Below are 24,079 nucleotides of genomic sequence, written 5' to 3' on the forward strand. Positions count from 1 at the left end.
GAAGTGCGATTTCTTAAGCAAAATATGCTGTCTGTTGCACATTTTAAAATGAAATATAGAGCTGTAACGGGGGGGAAAACACTCATGTGCGATTTCTTAAGCAAAATATGCTGTCTGTTGCACATTTTAAAATGAAATATAGAGCTGTAACGTGGGGGAAAACACGCATGTGCGATTTCTTAAGCAAAAAATGTTGTCTGTTGCACGCTTTGAAATGAAATATAGAGCTAGCACGTGCGGGACAAAATGTCTGCTTTTTCCGTAGAGTAAGATCGAGAAGCCACGCTATGCTAAGAAATTGAAGCCGGAAGTTGCACCGATGTAATCCAAGATCCTTAGCTTCTCGGCAAAGATCTTAGGATACATTTTTATTTAAATCATTGCATTAATGAATTTAATTTAAACTTAGATATTGTTGCCCGTTTATGAAGCATGTTTTTGAAAAGCGTGAATTAAAATTCAATCCAATCCGCCAGCTACTTTATTCGGTCCCTTCGCGAGATTTGTGAAAACCATTCATTATCAATAAGCGACCACGTTATCATAACCCCTCTCATTTCCGCACCGATGTATCCTATAATTCCGGCTTCAATTTCATCTCTCTTTTTAAATTTTGAATCTCTATTTTCTTTCCTCTCTCTCTATGGCTTTTTCGTTTAATGTCCTTGCCCAAGTCACCATTCATCCAAGTCTGAACTCACACGCTCCTTCGTCCTACGGCAAAGATTATTGATGCAATGCAAATGTGAGCTTTTCGCATTGACCCCATACCCCTCGTTGCTGGTGTTCATAAACCACTGCAACAATTCGGCAGGAACTCAACAAAATGCACATGAGCATAAAGAGTTACGTAATAACAGAAAACCTATCTTACAATAAATAATAGCTGATAGAGCATGAAAGGGATTCGGAACATATTGTGGTAACTGAACCGAGGGAGGAAATAAATAATAATAATAATAATTTCGGACGCTGGAGAAAGAAGTCTCTTATTCGATAACAGGGGATGCTTTTTCTTTTATGTCACGATGCTTTCTAGTCACCGGAATGATGATATACGAATCCACTCCACTTCATGTCTTGTCTGAAGTCATAATGGACAAGACATAGTCTATGTATAACGTATGTCTCTCAAAGTTTCACGTAGATTAATTCTTTGATATTGTGATAATGTATTTTAAGGGGATTTTATTCCGGAAAGAACTCGGTTACGAGATAATTTTTGGCCAAATAAGGTACAGTTAAGTCCTGTTAAATACCAATACAACGAAACATCCGTTTCAACGAAATACATTTTCAGTCCCGATTTACTTTCCATTACATTGCTTAAATTCCATTACAACGAAATTCTCATTATAATGAATAAAATGTGTAGTCCCTTGAAACTCGTTGTAACGAGAATCTTCAGTATTTTTAATATTCGATTTATATCTGATGCTGGAATGTTCTTATGTGGGGCGAACAAGACAAATACTAATGGCTGATCCCACCGTCAGGCGTGGGACAATTGGACCAAATATTGTTACATTTTTATATACAGTCGCATCTGTTTATAGCGAAGCCGCATATAGCAAAATTCTGGCTACAACGTAATAGCTTCAATTCTCCTTCAGGTTTTCCTGTGCGTTACTCAACTTTCTATAGCTAAATTACGGCTACAACGAAAGTTTTATTTGCTTCCTTAGACTTTGCTTTAAACGGGCGCGACTGTACATAGATATTATGTAAGGCAAAGAGAAACCTTTTCAATCTAGGGAAAAACTTTACTTTCGTGGTTTGTTAAGCAAAGAAAAATTTTTATTACGTTTTTAAATTATTAATCAGGCGACTTTTCAGTTTTTGAAAAATTTCCTCCGAATCTGTTGTTGAAAATTAAACTTAAATGTGTTACTCTATAACTAACCATTAGACTCATAGACAACGAATTAAAACAAGTGTAATTTGATCAAAACATAGCTTAACTTAATAGAAGTTTCACAAATCAAATAAAAAATAGAAAAGTGGTAAAAATTAGCGTTTGAATATTCTTGGCAAGCCTTTTAAAGAGTGTTCTCTACAAATAGCTTATTAGAGGACGGTACTTTTTACAAATTTTAACTATAAACGCTTAAAACGAAAAGAAACTACTTTGCTACCCTCCCCCTTTGTATTTTAGACACAAAATATCTTCCACGTCCCAATGGAAAACCTCCTATGGCTTCATAGCTCAGTGATCAGATAGTAAGGCAACTTTTATTTTTACTTCTACGTAGGTGGCAGCTTAAGTTCGCAAAAATAAGAAACTGTTTATTCTTCCACTCCCCATTCGGGATTAATTGGGGGAAGGGAATAAAATGTCGTCTCTAGTTCCATGTTGCCTGTTGTAATTAAAAGTGAGACAGTGGCACTTCTGAGTGGAATTTCCCTGGAGCATCGAAAATAATGAGTGGTATTTGTGCAGCGGCGAGAAGGATTGTGGAATCCGAGAAAAGTTCCGACTAATGAATGAAAAAGAATAGAGAGAATTTTCTCGGCTATCTTTATGTTTACCTTTTATTTATAGTTGAGATCCGGCACCTTTCAAATGAGCGAACAATGGGAAATGCGTTGAAAGGAATCCCTCTCAATATTTCTTCGAAGAAGCATTGGTGATTTTATTCCGATATTGCTACGGAAATGAACTAAGATAACGTTACATGTCTCTTTCTCGGCAATGTAGGATAGCAACCTTTCCATTATTTAAGAAAGTGAGATTGAGAAGGGAAGGAAAAGTCATTATGTGTACAATCTAAAATCGCGTATGAAAGGGTAAGAATTGAAATTTGTGTGGACATGTAGATGGAAAAAAGTCAAACAAAACTACCCGAATTATTTTCTGTTACGATTGAAAACTTAAATTTTTAGTTCGTCAACAGTGGCTGGTAGACACTTTTAGTATAGTAGCCGTTTTTTTATGATTAGGTTTTCACTTTGTCCAGGACTTTTAAAAAATGAAAACATCGGTAAAAACAAGACCTAACTGCAGCGTTATACATATGGATGTTGTTGTTGTTGGCTTGTCCGTGGGGGGACTATATTGAACTGAAGGCGGTCCAGACAGCCTTGGCAATTTCAATGCAGTTGTCCTTATAGAGATCTGCGTGTGGGTTATCTGTAACATCTTAAAGATTCCTTTAGAGAACAGGGCAAAGATGTGTACAGGATTTAATTCGCCCTTGGAACAGTTCCTACTGTTCATACAAGTCTGGATCATTTGGCTTCGCACATGAAGACATCGCTGAGAGTCTTGTGATGTATTTTCTAACTTCTCACCAATAAAAAACTCAACAGGTGTCCCAACATTCGTTGAGTTCGGATTATTAAAGATCCTGACTCAAAAATTTCAGATTATTCGATGGTCTGGGTTAACAAAAATGCGACTATTTGTCCTAGTTATTTTTTGACTTTGTTAGCACAAAGTCTGGATTATCTGGAGAGCCTGATTAACAAATGCAAGTTTCCCTGAAGTTAAGATCAGCAAATTCGGGGCTATTCTCAGTGGTAGATTTACAGGTTTAATGGCCTGCCTCAATGCGTTTTTGAGGGCCTCTTTGTCTATCACAGAATTATACAAAACATATCTTTGTATCCTCTTCGACACCTATGGCCGTGTGGGCCCCCTCGCAGTTGCATCACTTGCGAAATGGTGAATCTGGCTGTGAATATTTTGCAATCTGAATTCACAAAAAAGTACACCAATTCATGTGAATTCTTACACCTTTTGCTTCGTTCCCCATTCGTGCTCTTTCTGTTTCTTCCTTCCAGTTTTCCTAAAAGACGGAATGAAATACTTTTCTGCAAATCTGCAAGACAAGTAATAAAAGGTACACTCGCATAACTACATCTTCTCCCTTAGCCATATTTGGGGAAAGACTCCTTAAGACGGAATATAAGTTCCTCCACAGGCCAAAATCGTTCTAGAAGACTAATACGAAATTAATTGAAGCACCTTTATTCTAGCTTAGGTGGCAACTGTCTGGGGCAAAAAAAAAAAAAAAAAGAAAAGAAAAAAAGATTATTAAAAAAATGAAAGCCGAAAAGAGGGACACATAGAAAAAAGAAAGGGATAGAGGGGGAAAAAAAGAAAAAATAAAAAATAAATGAACAGATAAAAGAAATTAATACGGGAAAAAAGAAATTGGAGGAATGTAGGGAAAAAAATTCTCGCTCTGCCAAAGGCAGAAAATGATATTTAAACACCGCACTCCATTTTTTTCTATGTCACGTGATGAAAAGAAATCAACCTAGCATTAAAGTTCGTAAATCGCAAAGAGTCTTGTGATGTATTGACTAACTTCTCACTAATATCAAAACTCAACAGGTGTCTCAACCTTCGCTGAGTTAGTTTGACAAATGTAGATGGGTCTTATTTCAGTTTTACGCAAAAAAGGAAAAAGGAGGCCATTTTCTTTTGATTCAGATATTTTTTCTCTTATCATGCGAATACTTTTTCACATTTTCTTCAAATACTTTATGAATAAAATTTAACTATTTGCCGTAAATTATTTTTAATTTGTTAGTTATTTGTTTAAATGAGTATTTGAAATTCCATTTCCTTTCATTGCTTCTGAAATTAATTGATCAAGTTTATGCCGTACTAGTACTAGGTGCCTTATTCCGGCCGATAAAATCGTTTTTCTGTCGGCAACCAAAAAGCTTCAGAAATGTTTCATACCTAAACATGATCCCCCCCCCCCCAAGAAAAAATACAAAAACAGCATTCTAGTCTGTATCCACACCTGTGCTCAACACACCACAATAGTTTTTGCTGCGAACATGGGTCAAAGCCAAGAGTTCTGGGAGGTTAATCCACAGACTTAGTTAATCCCCCAATCCTCCCACCTCTCATCCGCTTGATTGATTCGAATCACTTTTCATTTTCTAAACTGTAATCTGTTTGTTTGTGCTAAAACATGTTAGATATTTATTCCCTGTTTTTTTCTCAGAACAAAGGTATTTATTTATTTCTGATAAATAGACTGGCTCTGGTAAAAAGATTCTTGATCTTAGGTGAGCTTATTTATGTTTACTTTGATAAAGGAGAAATTCTTAGACTGGCATAACGCCAATAATCACTATCGGCAACAAAAACCGGCTTTCCTTGTCCCTCTTTTAACAAATGAAATCGTTTCAGCCTTACCCCATCGTATGTCGACTTACCAGAGGCAGACTATACTCAAATTATTTTATTATTGTCGTTATTTTTTGTTCTAATTTATTTATTTACTTACTTTGCAGAGCCGCAAAGTTGCAGCGCTTGCAATCAGCCTGACACCTACGAGAACATTATCGACAACTACTGCAGAGCAGATTTTGGTGAGTGCTGATTTCTCTTCTTAGCTGATTTTCTTTTCTCGTAAAAAATAATCGTTTGTTTTCTTAACGCGCTTTGTGAGCCGATAGTTTAGCGGAGGAAAATCCAGTTATATTTGATGATAATCTTGGGTCTATTCCTTTTCTAATTGCAGTTTGAAGCAAAATTGTTCGGTGTTCGCTATCTGTGAAAGCAATTTTTAAAATATTTATTTTGGGCATCTTTCTGTGCAAAAATGCACGTTTAAATATCGAGTTCACACGATTTGAACCATGTGCAGTGCTTCTAATTCTCAATGCACTGGAGTTTCAATTTACTCTTGCTACTGAAATTTAACCTTTTACACAACCATTTTTTTCCTAGTAATGTTATGTTACAGTATTTTTAGGTTTGAGATTTATTTATAAAAAGAAATTTATTCAGCTTATTTACCTATTTCTTAATAGATTTTTAATACTATTTCTGTTGGTCATGAAGTATGTTGCTCATCGCCCCCTGGTAGATATGCAAAGGCAGAGCACCTTTCGTTTTGCATTTCTTTTTATTTTGCTTTACATTATATTTGCAAATATGATTTGCAAATACTAAAATATAAAAAAAAGAATTATGAATTAAATACATTTTGTTTTCAAAAATCTAAGAATTTATACCTATTACAGTTATGTATGTGTGGGTGAAGTGAAAACCTTACCTTTGTATGAAACATCTTAATTCTAAAACAACTTCAAATGTTTAATTTTTCGGGGCTAAGGGAAAACTTATATGAATGGAAAGACATTCTACGAAAAAGTTTTTTCGGATATTTAGAAAACTATAAACGCATATCTTCTGTATTAAAAAAAAAAGTTATTTTACACTGAAAAACGTATCTGCATGCTTATTGATATTTGTAGTTTTTGAAAAAAATTAGTACATGAAGTTGAATCGAAAAAGAGCAAAGCATTTTGTAAAATATTTACCAAGAAATTAACAAAATATTTTTTTCGAAATGACAGTATAAATTAGAGACAAGTATCTTTGAAGCAGTTGAGAACAATAATAGTTTTAGACAATTACTGCTTGTTCAAAGAAGAGAATAATTAGAAGGCAGGCCCGTCGTTTAGGGGGGATCAAGCCCCCCTCCCTCTCCGGTTTGAAAAATTAATGTTCTTACAAAGAGTGGGCTTGAATTTTGTTGTTTTCCGGTAAAATTTACGCCGAGCAACAAGTATGCATCCTTCGCTCCACATCGAAATATTCGAAATGACGGACCCGATGGAAGGTATATTAGCTTTAAAACTGAAAAGAAGTAACGGAAATTAATGGCAACAAATAAATTAATTAATTCGACATTTAGATAGGAAAATAACAAATAATTAAAACACGGGACTCCTTTCATTCTGCACAATGTTCCCTCTCCGCAAATTTAAGATCCGTTTACGATTCCAATTGGGCTGCCAAAGACACTAGTGATACCAAAAGTGTTCATTATTTAGGCAATCGGAAAAGCCATTTCGGTAGAACACATCGTCCTCATTTCGGAAGGCTTTTAATCCCTGAAATACTCCCTCCGGGACACCACTGATCCCGAAATCCATTCCGGAAATCGGTCCCCGATGTCCGATCGAGCGTCATCTTCAAGATGATCCGAAGGAGGATGGAAACTGAAGTGGCGCCATCTTGTGAGGAACAAATGTACTATCGTATATTTTGACATTCGCACTGGTTGCTTTTATGTATTAAAAGCAAGAATATGAGATCGCGCTCTGACCAGGGCTGTGGAGTCGGAGTCGAAGAGTCGGAGTCGGAGTCGTTGGAAAACATGCCGACTCCGACTCCGGGCTTCTTTTTTTCTTTCCTTTTCACTGACTCTCCTTGCATTTTTTAAAAATTGATTACCAATTGATTCGATTACATGTATAAAAAGATACTAATGAGAAAATAACTGCCATTATGGCAATCAGCTAGCTTGAATGCTTACCAAACTTTCTGTAGCCGTCCCCTAGTTTGCTTGCTTTTTAACTTAACTAATAGCAACTGTCAGCAAACGGTTTTGTTGAATAACATTTTCAAGTAATCACTTTCAAATAAAAATAGAAATATAGTGTTTTGTTCTATCTCAGTTTAAAATAGTAAAAGAAACGTAACAAATTAGTAAGTCGACCCTGTAGCTAAGGTTGAAACGTTTAAGTGTGATCGGCAAATTCAAAGAAGTTCTGGCTCGAAAGCACGAATCCAAAAGATTCGATGAAATAATGTAATGTTTTTTTCTTTATTAAGACTATTTCTGTAAGCTTGGTTCTCACTAAAAAGTATGGAACAAAATAAGTGTAAAAAATTTCTTGATTACAACACTCAAGAATTGCAGTTAATCTTAAAATCTTCATATTTAGGTTAATTCTAAAGCAGCCAATAAAATTTAAATTAAAAATTTAGCGAAGAAGAAATATAGGTATAGTAAAAGCTATTCGTACAAATTTGTATACCGCCGCGTTTTGTGTAAAATTAGCTCCTGACGCATATGTGCCCTATTTTCATTGAAATTTTATTGATGAAATATAATTTAAAATATATTCGTGAAAATTTTCAGAATTAAAGTATTTATATTTTTTATAAACTCTGAAATTAACTTTGGGTGTCATCTACTAGATGGATGTCACCAGGGGCAAACCACTCCCTCTAAAGAACTTGGATTTAGAAAAAAAGTTTTTTTTTCTCTCAAGTTACAGCTTTCAAAAATTGAAAGCACACGATTTGATCAATATATATTTGTTAAACATTAAAGGGGGGCAAATTACAGATAATCATTTTCAAAATTTTTAAAAGGGATTTTTAAGTCATCTCACTTTTTAACTCGTAACTATTGGAAAGTTTGATTTTAAATTGAATTTATAACGTTGTATGACGTCTTGGGTTTACAATAAAAAACAAAATGCTAAATTTTCATAAAAAGGAATTAATATTTCAATCTCTGTTAAGAGGTTTTCCCTCTTCTCTTGAATGGAGAGAGGGAGTTTAAAAAATACAATTAAAACGAGCTGATGTGTGCCTCACATGACTTCCTTTTACTCCATTTTAATGTCATTTTCCCATTATTGGCAATTTTAATGTGATTCAATAGTTTAATCTCTAAATATTAAAAACGATGGCCAAATTAAAACCAGATAAAAAAAAATCGCCAAATTTTCCGCCAAGTTGGCGACAAAACTTGGCGACCAAAAGACTGGCGATATATCGCCAAGTGTCCGCCAAATTGTAACACCACTTAAGTTTGCATTGATATTAACAATGATTTCCCCCCAAAAAGGTGCAAAAGACCCCCTTAGGAACATCCGAAAGCAACCAAAAGGGGAGGTGCACAACTAGACCCCACTACGAGTCTATGTACCAAATTTCAACTTTCTAGGACATACCATTTTTGAGTTATGCGAGATACATACGCACATACGCACATACGCACATACACACATACGCACATACATACAGACGTCACGAGAAAAGTCGTTGTAATTACCTCGGTGATGGTCAAAATGGATATTTCGCGTGTCTATACATTCTTAGGCACTTTTCCGCATGTGGTCGAATCGAAAAAAAAACTCAACATTCATTTGGGGGTGAGCAAAATGGAAATTAAGGGCGATTTTTGAGTGAAAATTTTTTCGCGAATACAATACTTCCTTTTTTGTAAAAGGAAGTAAAAATCAAAAAAAAAAAAAAAAAAAAATCCGGAGTTGGAGTCGGAGTCGGGCGTTTCAAAATCCAGGAGTCGGGGTCGGAGTCGACCATTTTCCTTCCGACTCCGCAGCCCTGGCTCTTACTACGGCTGAACAGCACAGCAGGTAGTGCTTTTTCAAGTTTTCAAAGATGGATTGGTCTTGGTACTTCTACTGTTTTTTATTTGCACCACAAACGGTTTTTCCCCCCTTATTTTATGGTAATATTCGAATACCAAATGTCTTTCAAAAACAGGCAAAAACAAATAAACAAGCTCGTCATAAAACTGTCGTGGCAATGGATATCATGGGGTAGTGTAGCAAAGTGTATGCTAAATATTTGAAGGGGGGGGGGTGAAAAAAATGCGTAGTAAAATTATTTTTCTAAAATCATATGTTCATCCAAATGACGGGCCTGATATTAAACCACAATATTTACTGACAATGTGCACGAAAACTTATGTATTTCTTTTTAAATACAAATACAGATTTTTTTTAAAGAAATTTAAAACAACGTTTTCTTAAAATAAAAAGAAGCCTTTTATTTTTCTATTTTGTTATTTCTTTGATGCGTTATGTCGGAGTACCTTGGTTAAAAAATCATTTTACTCAATATACTTTTTAACATGTACTGTACTTTAGCCGAGATGTAGATAGATATATGCATGCATAACGGTATAAATCTAGATTTATAGAAGCGTCAGCATAACCTGTGAAAAAATGTATCCAAAAAAAAAAAAAAAGAAAGAAAAAAAAAATGACATCATAGCTCGAAAAATAAGAATCAATAAATTCATTAAAAATAACAGTTACATTAACATTAAAACAGTTACAAAATCATCTGAATTTTGACCTCTGGATTTAAATTATGTTTTTTTAGAATCACGAATTGCGATAGTACCCTACTCATTGTGTTCCTTGTTTCTACGAATGGAATGGATTGTAAATGGAGAAGAACTTTGCTCCCGTCATGTTTTGACTGGTGGTTATCTAGATTAGATGATAGATCGCCCGTCCGTTAAAAAAAAAAAAAAGGTTATTAGGATACGGTAATGAAGATACAGTTATTATGGCCAATATGCACTCGTACACTTTACATACAAACTAGATTTACAGCTTACACCGTTATGGTAATTTTATTTCTTATCAATCTTAAATGATAGGAATTAGTAATCTGAAAATATTGCATTTAGATAAAGTTTGGCCGTTTAAGTTCAGTTAACACCGTTAAGTTCCCCTTAAGGCCCTTTTAGTCTATCTCTAGATGTGTTTTTCTTGAAAAAACGTGATTTTACACAAGAAGCCCCCCCCCCCGGTTTTTAATGTGAAATCTGCTTGAGAAAAAAATAAGTGAACGAAAAAAGCGAACGCCATAGCGAGCGAAAATTAGTCCCCTTAATAATGGGGTCATTTCCAAAATTTTAAAAGTACAGTCGGATCTCCATATATCGAACTTCCACATATCAAAATTTTCTATATACCGAAATCCCAGCGAATTTCTATGTTCATTACATAGGAAAATTGTTTCTATATATTGAAAAAGTCTCTATATATCGAAATTTTTTTCGAGACATTCGTAGGTTTTTTTCCACTTTAGACTGTTTGTCTCATGAAAAATGAAGGTTAGCGGAGAAAATTATGATCACTAAAGGTTGCTACGAAACTCATAAGGAATATTCATGGTTGTGTAGATAGGGTCGTTGTTCCGTTCTGGAGTTCTTACATTCCCTCAAGTTTATTTCAAATCTTAGTTGCAACCAGTAACACTGAAATCAGTTCAAGTTATCCCTTTTGTCTGTTGATTATCATTCCTAGTATTTTTAGCTTCAGTAAAAATCATTCAAGTTAAGTAGATTGATTTTTTACTTTTCTCTCGATTACATTGTTAACACGAAAATCCCCTAATGTGGCGGTTCAAGTTGAATTTCCGAAGAATGAAGGTGTATGAAGGAGCAAAAATGTAATTTCTGGTAAATGTTTAATTATTAACTTTCATTTAATCCGATGCTCGTTCAAATTAGAAGTTGGGTTTCATGCACGAAAATTAGTTTTAATTTTAATGTTTTAGGATATTTTTATGATAAAATAACATTGTTTCTATATATCGAAATTTCTATGTATCGATTTTTTTTCCAGCAATTTGCTACTTCGATATATGGAGGTCCGACTATATTTTTCAGAAAGAGTAGGACTCGACCGATGCATCGGCGCCGATGGTTCGACAATTTAGCCATCGGCATCGGCGGCCGATGCTAACTTGCAGGAAACATCGGCCCATCGGCCTTAAAAGCATCGAAAAGCCGATGGAATTGGCCGATGTTTTCGAAAAGAATGACCTTTGCTGTTTCACTTTTTAATGCAAAGTAAAGAGAGTTATTGTTTTCATATAAAATTGTTTCCTTAAACTTCAGTATGAATTTCTATTTTAGTCACCCCAGAGAGAGTTTTTAATACTACATTCAGGTACCATACAAGTTAATTATTGCGGTGTTTCTTGCGGCTGGATGTACGTATGTATCTCTTATAAGTCATAACTCAAAAATGGTAAGCTGTAGAAGGTTAAAATTTCGCATGTGGGGTGTGTGTACGTTCCAGTTGTGCATTTCCCTTTTTGTTTTCGATCGGGTGTTCTAAAAAGCCTATTTACTCATTTTTTTGTGGCTATTAATTACTTATTTCAATACAAAACTAATACAGCGTCTCAGACTGACGATTATTTGGTCATACACTCTATAACAAAAAAATCGTCGCACCAAGAAAGAGTGATCCGATTGAGACGAAAATTGGTGGATAGGAAGACAATGCACAGAATAGTAAATGATTAAATTCTTAGAATAATTGAATAATTTATGTCAGAGTTACAGTAACAGGTTCAATAAGGTATTGACCCGCCTCTAGCCTAGATACAAGCTGAAGCAACGACGTGGGAAACACCGATAAAGCTCCCGGAGGTTGTCCTGCGGTATTTCCGGCCAAATTCGCTGCAATTGTCGGACGAGGTTATCAACATTCCTTGCCAGAGGCAATCGCGATCCCATCATATCCCAGACATGCTCGATGGGAGAGAGATCTGACGATCTAACAGGCCACAGAAGAGTTTGACAAGTTTGCAGACATGCATAGCAACACATGCCGTATGTTATCTTACATTGTCCTGCTGAAAACCAGCCGAGGGTACTGCAAAAGGAACGCCAACAAAACATGTCTTAGGATGTCGTCGACGTACCACTGTGCAGTAAGTGTACCTCTAATTACGACCAAAGGGGTCCAGTTATCAAAGGAAATAGCACCCAAGACCATAATGCCTTGTTGAGGGCCAGTGTGGCGTACAAAAGTGAAACCAAGATCCCTCTTCTGCCCTGGGCGTCTCCAAACACGTTTTCGATGATCGTCATGACACAGTTAAAAGCTAAAGACTATACATCCCCAGTCGGCACCATGCCAACCCGATCGAGCCATGCACCACTGTAATCTGGCTCGGCAGTGTGTAGGCGTCAGTGGCGCGATTTTTTTTTTTTTTTGTTATAGAGTGTATATTGCCGGATTGGGGAGACCATGGAAACACATATGAGATGGAGAAACCGGTTTTTGTGCCATTTTGGTAGATTTCCGTTGAACCAAAGAGAATTTTTAGAACTCTTGCCTGCCCCCCCCCCTCCCTCCCTGTAATTCTGAAATTAAACTCTAGTTGCACATCTGAGTTGTTTAAAACTAACACCATTTATAAAATTGGAGATTTTCTTTTTCAAACTTAATCTATTGTTTAGGAAGAATTTAGAGCATTAATGTAAGAAATTGATTAAAGACGCTTTGAATGGTGACATAATTGCGGAAATCAAAGGGACTTTTGATTTTTTTTCTTCAGAAGTGCTAAAGTCGACTCAGAAACTTTTCCGAGGCGTTGGTGGTAGTGGTTTTGTACTAAACAAATGAGGACGAAGTTGTGAACGAAGTTTAACGTTGTGAGTTACTCCAAAATCAGGGGGTGACCCCCCTCCCCCGCCCCTCCCTCGTCGTTTCAAGCATTTTTTTAAATATTTAGCGATTATTTATTTTGCTCAAGAAATGTCATTTTGCGTATTTCTCATTCTTATTTTATCTTTATTTCGTAATGCGCCATCTTTTTTGCATCATTTATAGCGATCGATTTTTTTTCTATTGTAAGTAACTATTTTCATGTATTTTTATAACATCAATGAACGAGTTATTTTCGTTTACATCATATTTATAATAATATTTTACATAAAAATTTCAAGGATTTTCTATTAAGCAATTTTTTAAATTTCAGAAAATTATTGTTAAATTGAAAATTTTAATTTGAACTTGTTTGTAGTGCTTTATAAAAGATTTTAAACAATCAACTTGTTCAATATTGTGTGCGCAAACATCAGATCAAGTAGTATATGTATTCCGTTATTATTTACTTGGAGTAAATATCGAGTTTTTTTTTTATTGTAGCTAAGCTTTAAGAAGCTCGCTCTTTTCATGGCTATTTCTTTTTTCAGAAAAAATTATGTCACTCTTATAGCTTTTATGAAAAATGCAAATTTTTCTATTCATAAATTTTGAATAAATATTAAAATATTCCTATTTTGATTTAATATTGTAATTTATCTGTTACCTTTTTTGTTTAATTTCATGACTCATTCATTTCTACGTGCAATCTTTCCAATTAATTGCATAATTTGTTGACGGTTTCATATTTTTATTCTTAATTTTTTTTTTGAATGATTAAACAACATAATTTAACGTTTTTTAACTATGTATAGCGTACATAATCCATACATTATTACAACATTGCTGAAATCTTAGTTATATGTTCAATTAAAAGAAAAAAAATCAGTTGGATATTCAACAGTGTCTTTGTTTTTCTTCCTTTTGTTTTTTTTTCTTTCTCTTTTTTCGGCTGTAGTTCTTTCTCTATCATCTTACAACAGTCAAAAAAGAGAAGCATAACTACATCCTATATAGATTGTACGTAGTACGATCCAAAATTTCGGGGACAAGCTGTATAAAATGTATAGTTCACATTACCGAAGCACATCCACCTTCAAAGGGTCACCTTGAGGGACTATGTACTTCTGCCAGTGTTCATATAACTTTTGGAAACACTCCTGGAAGCCTTTTTCGCAACCTACTATGATGCAGCTTTATCTTTTCCTGACGGAAGAAAGCGGCGTCCATGCAAATGTTTGTTTGCTGGGAACAGGTAAGAGTCACACGGAGCTAAGTCCGACGAAACGGTACGGTATTTGTTTGTCATATCAGACCATTGATTAATCAAACCGTGAATCCTCAACGTGAAAGTCGCCTTCTACCCCAGGATGAAGTTAAAGAAGCAGTGCAAGATGCCTTATAGGAGGTCGCGAAAAATGGCTGCCAGGAGTACTTCTAAAAGCTATACGAACATTGGCAGAAGTGCATAGTCGTTCAAGGTGACAATTTTGTAGATAGATATAGATGTGCTTCGGTAATGTGGACTATTCAAGGTAAGGTTTTATACTGCTTGTCCTCAAACTTTTAGATCATACTACGTACGTATGAGTTTTCAATTTACTATTTCATAACGTTTCTGAGTGACGCAAGTTTACATCCCAAGAGAACTTGCGATAATTAACTGAGAAGGTGTTCAAAATGGATATTTTGGTCATCTATATGTTCTTTGGTACATATGCGTGTACAGATGTGCCGAAAAAACTTGTGAAGTTTAAATTGGGTGATCGTAAAATAGAAATTAGGTCGAAATTTGATTTTTTTTTTTTTTTTTTGATTACAAGTCCTTATTCGTTAGAAAGGAAGTAAAGTGAAATGAAAAAATGATCCTTTAAATCCCTGACAATCTTATCAATTTATTTCCGTTAGATTTTTTTTTTGCCATCGGCCAATGGCATCGGCCATCGGCAATCGGCCATTTGGAGGAAAACAATCGGCAATCGGCCATCGGCCATCTTTGAACAATCGGCCAACAATCGGCATCGGCCCATCGGCCAAAAAATGCCATCGGTCGAGCCCTAAGAAAGAGCATGCTTAAAAACATAGGACCTGACCAGTTAAAAATAATTTGACTAATTTTAATACTTTTAGAAAAAATACTACTTTAATCGGTGCGCTTTCATTGTTTACGCTTGTGCCGATGACATCACAAATGATGAAACAGAGCATAATATTTAATTCGCATCTTTACTCACGTGTACTGGCAGCGATATGATTGATAGCAAGAGTGGAGCGCAATATTTGATTCGCTTGTTGATTATCATAACGTGGAAATGCGGTAAACAGATGCGCCAAAGTAAATCATTTGTGACGTCATGAAGACCACGCCTTGTTTAAAAAATCGGACATTTAAAAAAATTAAACAAAAAATAACTGTTGGGAAAATGAAAGTATTTTCTGGGTCCATGTTATTTTGTTTTGCTTATTCTATCAGTTTCAATGACTAAAAGTAGTACTTCTGACTGAAGGAAACAACCCCATTATCAAAAATAACAAGCTAGACTTATTCTCGTCGTCATAGTAATCTGAAAAACCAGACGAACGTCAACTGCGGTTAAGTGAGAGTATTAAGCAACTCGTGATTGCTGAATAAATAAAATTTAAGAAATAAAATTTAGTTGTGGTCGTGTTGATACGATTTTTTGTAACTTATGCTCTCAAAAATTTTGTAACTTTTGTATGCTCTCAAAAATGAACGAGAAGAAATATAATCAGAAAAATAAAAGTGAAAATAGTATTTAAAAAGAAAGCTACGCCTTCTTAATTCTAAGCTGCATCTTTTCCAAAAGTTTTAATTTTTCTGTACATGAAACAGTTTTTTTTTTTTTTTTAAGGAACTAATGAATTGCGGTATTATGTACCTATTCTTAAATTCAAAACCAATGAATTAAGTGATTATAAAAATATATTGTTTTGTACTGATGTCAGACTTCATTACTTCCATTGCAAACTAAAAGTCATGTTAATCAAATATACTTCGCGTTTTTTTTTCATATATAAGTTTTAAAAATATATATTTATGTTATAGAGAAATGAATTCAATTATTTGATGAGACTGTTTAAATGATTTTTTTCTTTTTTTTTTCGTCAAATTTAAATCGCTCGTTTCTATCAAGGCTTCTGGAATCCTTTATTTATTCAAAACATTTTCCGTTTGCTGAGAACAAATACATTTAAACTCCACATGACAAAAAAATCATCGCATCTAAAAGGCCTTGAAATAATTGGCCAGCTCTTTAAAATGGTAACTGAGTACTGATTCCTTTTTAAAGAGGGAATTCGATTTTCCTCAAACAACCTGTTTGTTCTGCTCCCGGTTGGTGTTCTTTTCCTCAACTTAATTAATATTTATGATAAGGGCCTCTTTCTGCGTCGTTAAAATCTTGTTGCTTATCTATTACTATGCGTTTGTCTTTTCAATTATCTTTAGTTTACTTTTTGCTCAATTTCTTTTTGAGATCTCTGTTTCAACTGGGTGAACTTTCTAAACCCAGCTCAAGTTGTTTTAGTTACTCAATGCTGGGTTTTACTACTGAAAACTTTCATTCGATAATTTTATTTCGAATAAATTTAGTTCTTACAGAGTTTTTTCTCTCGTTGGAAGTTTGACAGTGAAATTCACAACTTGACATGTTCGTAAAATAAATGGTGGTGGGGACGAGGGGCAAATGGCATTCAGTTTTGGTAAGAAAGAGTTCGAACAGCATTTCTGCAGTACCATTTAAATTATTTCTTCGCTGTTTTGTACAGGAAAAGTGGATTATGTTGCAATAAAATCTCGGAGCGATTTTTTGTCTTCCCTTCCATAATGCAAGAAGAAGTTTCTTATGAGTACCTTAATGTGGAGAGGTATTCACGTTCGTAATTTTTCTAGTTTTGCCTATTTTTAACACCCGTAAAACGCTTAATAAGATAAAATTTGTTCGCAATTTCTTTCGAATTTAAAGAAAAAATACGTTTCTTTGGCATACTTTGCTTTTTAATCTCATGGAAACTAAAAACATGGGACAACATTTTTCCACGTGAAATTTTCCAAATCTTATAGTTACCAAAATTTATTTTAAATTCAAGTGATTTTAACAGTTGAGACTTATTGTTTAAATGAAACTAATTTCTTAAAACTTGATGCACAAAGTGATTCTAAATAACAAAAATAATTCTCGTTTGACTCTGCATATGAACTAAATATTAAATTACAATATAAATATATATATATATATAGGGGAATGCGGGCGAAGTGAAATGGTGAAATATTTACTCTGCTTTTAGCGCCACTTATCTAGCAATATTTTAACTACAGTAAAACCCCTCCTAACGGACACCCCTCATATGCGGATACTTTTTAATTCCACAGTTCCAATGCAAATAACATCATTAAACCCCTGTTCTGCGGAAACCCCTCTATTGCGGACAAAAAAATTGTCCCGTTAGTGTCCGCATTTGAGAAATTTTACTGTATTTAATTTCACATGTAGTCTATCCCAGTCAAGAAAAAATTGCATCTAGGAATCAAAGCAATTTTCAAAAATTGATACTCATATAGTAATATTTTGCTGTAAGTCAAAAATTATTTTTATTAATATTTTAATTGATGAAGTGCTTGTTTTTTACTATCGCTTCGAGGTGCACACCCCCCTGATACCAAATAATTTTGTGAAAAATTTTATGAAAATCAGCCGAACGGTCTAGGCGCCATACGCGTCACAAGAGATCTAGACATTCAGATTTATTATTCGTAAAGATTTAATTTAAATTCCTTCATTTAACAATTTCCTTTCTTATTCATTCGCTTATTTTCTTATTTATTTTTTCACATTTGTTAATTTATTTATTCGTTTATGGTTTCATTATCTTTTTATTTATTCATTGGTTATTTTATTTACTCATTAATTTGATCAAAAAAATCTTTAGCAATGGAATAGAAAACATTTCATTAGAAAAATATTTCCTTTTCCACTTTGCCTCATGAAAAAAAGTGAAAAATATCCACCGATTTTTTTTTTTTTTGGAGGTACAAATTTATTGCCAAAAATAAGAAGAATATGTTTCAATGCAAGTGTTATTATAAAATATATTGTTCTTTCTTTATGTACCGTCATTTTGAGAACGAATTTAGAAATTGTTCATTAAAAAAAAAAAAAAAAAAAAAAAAGAGCTATCTTTGCTATTGCACTTTTTACCACATTCCCCTTCTTGAATAAAAGTATTTTGTGTCTTCAACCTTCATATTATTCTCAACAAAGTCTGACGCAAATCAAAAAGGATGAAGAGAGTTTTAAAAAAATGAATAAATAAAAAACTTTTTAGATATTTTCCAAAACATGTTGTTTCCCTGCGTTAATTGTAATTTGGAAGTGAAATTCAAATTATAATTAAGACGAGATATCAGGCTTTACTCAAAAAAAAAAAAAGTTGGAAAAAGATACTCAAAACACAAAAAGGCTAAACAATAAAACAAAAATTTTCTTTTTGAACAAAACTGGTTTTATAAATTTTGCAAAAGTTTTCAGCTCTGGAAAAATTTTTGAATTGTTTGATAGAAGTGAAAAAAGGAACTAAAACCAATACTTTTTTTATTCCTCTATTTCTCCTTTTTTCCTTTTCACGTATACAATTAACATACTTAAAATATATTTGTTTTCTCTGAATAATTTGCTGTACAAATAATTATAATAGTAATAAATAGATAAATAAACAAAATGATCTTTGAAAATAAATTTGCTGTTTGAATATTGTTATAGTTAGCTAATATTCATTAGTTTAAAATGTGAATTCGAAATTATGTGTTAAGTATGAAACTATTTCTCTTTTTTCCACAACGGGGGTGTCAAAAGTACTACTTTTGTTCAATGAATTCAGTAAAATAAGCAATCAATAAATAAATAAATAAATAAAAATAAATAACATGGAGCTTGAAATACTTTTATTTTCCCAACAGTTATTTTTAATTTTTTTTAATGTCCGATTTTGGAAACAAGGCATGGTCTTTATGACGCCACAAGTGATGTAGTTTGGTGCGCTACTCCATTAGCACCATAGAGTAAAGACTGCATAGAGATGTCCCGCCTTGCTAAAAAATTGAAGCCGGAAGTAGCTTAAGCCAAGCTTAAGCCAAGATCCTTAGTTTCTTGCTAAATAATCCATTCTCGCGAAGTGATCATGTTAACATATCATGGTTAATGTTATCCTACCATAACATGTCCATCATCACACCGATGTATCCCATAATTCCGGTTTCAATTTCATCTCTTCTTTACCATAGACGGGGACTTCTCTATATAAGTTTCTTTACTCTGTGATTGGCACGCTGAAATGCTAAATGTTTACACATTGTTGAAAAAAAAAGTTGCCAGTAAACAGCATTATTAATAGCAACCATAATGAGAATTTTGAATGAAGGCGTTTCTGAAGCAAATATGAAATTCATTAGTATTATTGCACAAAAGTTTTTTTTTTGTTTTCTTTACCTAATGCCGAAATATTGCTCTCTGCGCTAATGGCATTTTATCACTTGCGATGTCATGCACAGAAGTATAAAAAATGAAATTCAATCTGCGCACTGATTAAAATATATTTGTAAAAATATTAAACTTCGTAAAATTATTTGAAAAATGGTTAAATCTTATGTTTTTAAGCATACCCTTTCAGAAAAAAAAATACTACTATTAAATTTCGGAAACAACCCAATGAAGATCTAAAGACGTTATTTTTTGTTTTATATTCTTTTGACTTAGATTTGAGCCAGCTGAGTAAAAATTTGTAAGTAAAAAATTATTTTTGAGAATTGATAAATTTTCTACACAAACGTTGTTAGTTCTCCCAAAACCTTTTAATGAATTTACATCGCTTTAACTCTCTCGGGATCGATAAATAAAATAAAGAGTGTTGATAAAAACAGAATCGTAAGTTAATGAAACGAATTTAATGATTTTGGCTACATTTCTACTATTTCTGCTCAATCGGTTTGGCATCACTTTGGAGTTAAAAATCCCCTGAAAAATAGCACTTATAAAGAAACTGCAAATGATTTACACTGGAAGATACATGTTAAAAATTCACCACTTTCTACACAAGGTTTTTCTCTTTCAAATTCATTGATTTTCTTTAATACTCTTACTTTGAGCATTATTATTAAAAAAGCATATAATATTTTATATAAACTGTGAGAAATATGTTTTCTTGTTTAAAAATCACAATTCAGAGACATGCATATAAAATACTTGAGATAAGTAAAAGCACTTACGAAAATGATAATTTTTTTTTTGTATGTATTTTTTAAACCCTTTTAACTGTATGCGCTTTGATACTTTATTACGTTCATTTACTTCATTATAAAGTTAAAAAAAAAAGTCGCTGTTTCAAGTTTGTCATATTTTTTATATTATATTTTCAGATAAAAATACAAAAAAAAAAAAAAGCTTTAAATTAATTGTTGTTGACATAAAATTTTTAAATTCACTCAAAACCACGTGTGCGTATTTCACATTCATAACCTTTCGGCGTTAATTAAGGTAAAGTTAAAAGATTTTACCAATGAAGTATCAGTTATTAGAGGCGAGTGTTCTTCGACTGGAATTCCTTTATAATTAAATAGGTCGAGAAAGTCAGGATTGATCTGTCTGGATTGTGGCTTTCTTGCGCAGGTACAATAGGCATCGTAAAGCAACATTTACAGGCAACATCTTGCATCTGCAACAGGACATTGATTATTTAGGAGGACATAAGCAAGCATGCATTTAAGCTTTTGACGTGATGAATTCGTAGACACCGATAGATAAATTGCTAAAACAAATCCATATACCAAACTATTGTTTGAACAAAACTGAAGCAAGCTGACGAAATTTAATAATAATAATAATAACATTATGATATTAATAATAAAATTATAAAAAGTAGAAATAGTAAAAATAAATTTTATTAGTGTAACAATAATAATAAGCAAATAACAATAATATTTTAAAACAATAATTATTACTATTAAATAATTATAATACTATTAATAAATGAAATATTTATAACAATAAGGGGTTGTTTCCTTTAGTCAAAAGTACTACTCTTAGTCACTGAAAATGATAGAATAAGCAAAAAAAAAAAAAAAAAAAAAAAAAACATGGAACCAGAAAATACTTTTGTTTTCCCAATATTTATTTTTTAATTATTTTTTTTGATGTCAATTTTCTAAAGCAAAATGTTTCATTGCGTGACGTCACAAGAGAAGAGAATCATCTTGAAACGGAGCACGTGGTTGTCTTTTCTGGCTAGATACCGCCATTGGTGATTTTATACTGCGAGCAATGTTCTGAAACTTGATTCTAGTAACTCTAGCAAATTGTTCACTCATGACGTCACCAGCGAAAATAGAAACAACGACTGAACGTCTTTAAGGATTATTATTTTAAGAGTAAAAATAAGTCAAAATTAAGGGGGGAAAACTCACCCCATGTTTTCAACTATGCTCTTTTAGAGAAAAATATTTTTCAAAAATGGATTAAACCCAATTAGTAGTATGAAACAAAACCCCTTTTTGCACTATTCAGCATGCGACGAAATTGTGATAACCAAATGTACAGCTAGAGTTTTTTTTTCAAGATGTGAATATACTAACTTTTTTTCCTGAAAACTAACTTCCTAATTGAGATTGCCTATGGCAGGGAAATAAAAGATCTTTGTTATTTTGATTTTTTAACCTTTCAATTGTTTGACATTTTGAATAAAAAAAATTTAAGCGTTCAAGTGTAATATTTTTAATGTGCGATTGCTTCCCCTCTTCCCGCTTTCCATGATGCTAAATTTTTATGCAATATACATAACATGATAAAGCGCCTGGCTGAATGTTTCAGGCGTATTTTTGATTTTCAGTGCGTGAAATACGCTTGTGTGTGTGGGGAGGGGCGTTAAAAATATATCTTATGTTACCCCAAAACTGTAATAAATCAATATCAATGCAATTATGTAATTAAAGAATTGATTGAATGGCAAAACAAAACAATCAACCTACTTCGGAATTTGAAAAAAGACAAAAAAAAAAAAAAAAAAAAAACACCTAAGCTTTAGAAAAAGTTTTAAAAAATAACAGTAAATATTAAAACCAACAAAAGCTAAAAAATCTTCTAGAAAATTTGATTTTTTAAAGTAAAGTTTCTAGTAAACATCTGGAATAAAGAAATAATTGTTGAGTTTTGGTAAAAAATTCAATTTGGTAGAAAGCCTTGTAAATTCTATAAAGCTTCTTCAAAAAAAAGTTTACTAAGTGTGAGTTTAATGAAAAATTGAGTGTAAAAAGTGTAAAATAATGATTGAAAGTATTAAAGAATTAATCTCTAAAGTTATAATTGGGGGGGGGGGAGTAACGATGAGTGGAAGAGGAAGGTACTGATTGAAAATAATGAGAAAGGATCAAGCAACGTTTTGCTTGTACGTAATGAGGAATGAATATGTAAGGTGCTTTAAGGAGCAATGAATAAGTAATGTGTTGCTTGAAAATACTGAGCAGTGAATAAGTGAGGCGTTTGAAAATAATGAGGAATTAAATAAGTAAGGTACTTTTTGAAAATAATGAGAAATGAATAAGTAATGTGTTGCTTGAAAATGATAAGCAACTAATAAGTAAGGTGATTGGAAACAGTGATGATTAAATAAGTTAGGTGCTGCTTAAAAATAATGAACAATGAATAAGTAATTTGTTTGAAAACAATGATGATTGAATGAGTAAGATGCTGCTTGAAAATAATTAACAATGAATAAGTAATTTGTTTGAAAACAATGATGATTGAATGAGTAAGATGCTGCTTGAAAATAATGATGAATGGATAAGTAATGTGATGCTTGAAAATAATGAGCAATGAATAAGTAAGTTGTTTGAAAATAATGAGGATTGAATAAGTAATGTGTTTGAAAGTGATGAAGTAATACATAAATATCAGTGGGACTGAAGTTTTAGTCTCTCTTGTACAAAGACAAGTTTACCAAATTAGAATAAACAGAAATAAGTGTAGATAAAACAAAAAATATACAGAAAATAATAATATACAGAAAATATTACAGCCAGACACCGAAACATGGATGGGTATGAATAGGTTTTTCAGTTTTATAGTAAAAGTTAACAAACGTTAACTTTCTCATGTTTATTTATTACCTTCTTTCTAACGATAAAGACGAAAATTTCTTAAAAAGTAAAGAAAAAAATACATCGTGATGCGCCTCGAATGCATTAAAAGATCCATACTTTATGAAAATCCATAACTCTGTAATACGCTTTAAGCTACCATCATGTTTTATCAGCAAATTTTAATCATTATTCACCCAGAAGCTTTATTCAAAATCTTCTGTTAGAAAACTGCTTACGGAACAAATGATCGGCTCTTTTGTCGGAGAATTTATTTAATTTATTTCAAAAGACTCAACTATTAGGGATTTTTAAAGAAAAATTTAATATTTTTGACAGATTTTGTACGTTTCAAAGAAGAAGAACGAAAGAATGGTTTCGTTATCAAAAGAGAACTTTCTTCGCGTGGAAGATGAACCATTAGCATTCATTTTGTAGGAAGGATGCAGCTATCAAGGAAGATGACTATTTAATGGATGCTTGCCTTTCTTTTTCGAATAAAGCGCTTTTTGTGTAAAGGAACAGCGGCGGGATAAAAAGCAGAAGTCATTTTATCTGTCAGTAACAGATATTGTATGTTAAACGTAATAAAATGTAAAACTAGCTGACTCGTGAGATGCGTTCGTTCTCGAAATTTTGTCGCCCTGCTGTAAAAATATTACATGTAAAAATTCAAATATTCGCCACGAACTCGATAATGGCTTTAAAATGCAAAATCTGTTGTAGTTTAGTATACTTCGCTGTTTAAAAAAAAATAGTGACACAAATATATATATAAAAAAAGCAATTTTTTAAATTATATAAAAATTAGATAAAAATTTTACGGTTTCAATTTTTTAAATTGTTGCGATTGTTTCATTCATTACAATTCCTGATTTTATTGAAAAGAAATGCTCCTTTCAGATGGTTAATATTGTACTTTTTGTTTATTTCATGCAGTGTTTGTGCAAGCCGTTT

The 24,079-nt window shown here is 32.9% G+C and overlaps 1 protein-coding gene across 1 annotated transcript in view; it reads left to right on the top strand.

Moving 5' to 3' along the window:
• LOC129230660 (secreted frizzled-related protein 5-like) overlaps window positions 1-24,079 on the top strand; it is a 374,882-nt gene that overhangs the window by 329,375 nt on the left and 21,428 nt on the right. The window contains exon 2 of the mRNA XM_054865074.1: window positions 5,257-5,334. Within this exon, the coding sequence (XP_054721049.1) occupies window positions 5,257-5,334 (78 nt within the window). The remainder of the gene's footprint in view (window positions 1-5,256; window positions 5,335-24,079) is intronic.

Source organism: Uloborus diversus, chromosome 9, assembly GCF_026930045.1.
Source record: "Uloborus diversus isolate 005 chromosome 9, Udiv.v.3.1, whole genome shotgun sequence".
NCBI classification, from domain to species: domain Eukaryota; kingdom Metazoa; phylum Arthropoda; class Arachnida; order Araneae; family Uloboridae; genus Uloborus; species Uloborus diversus.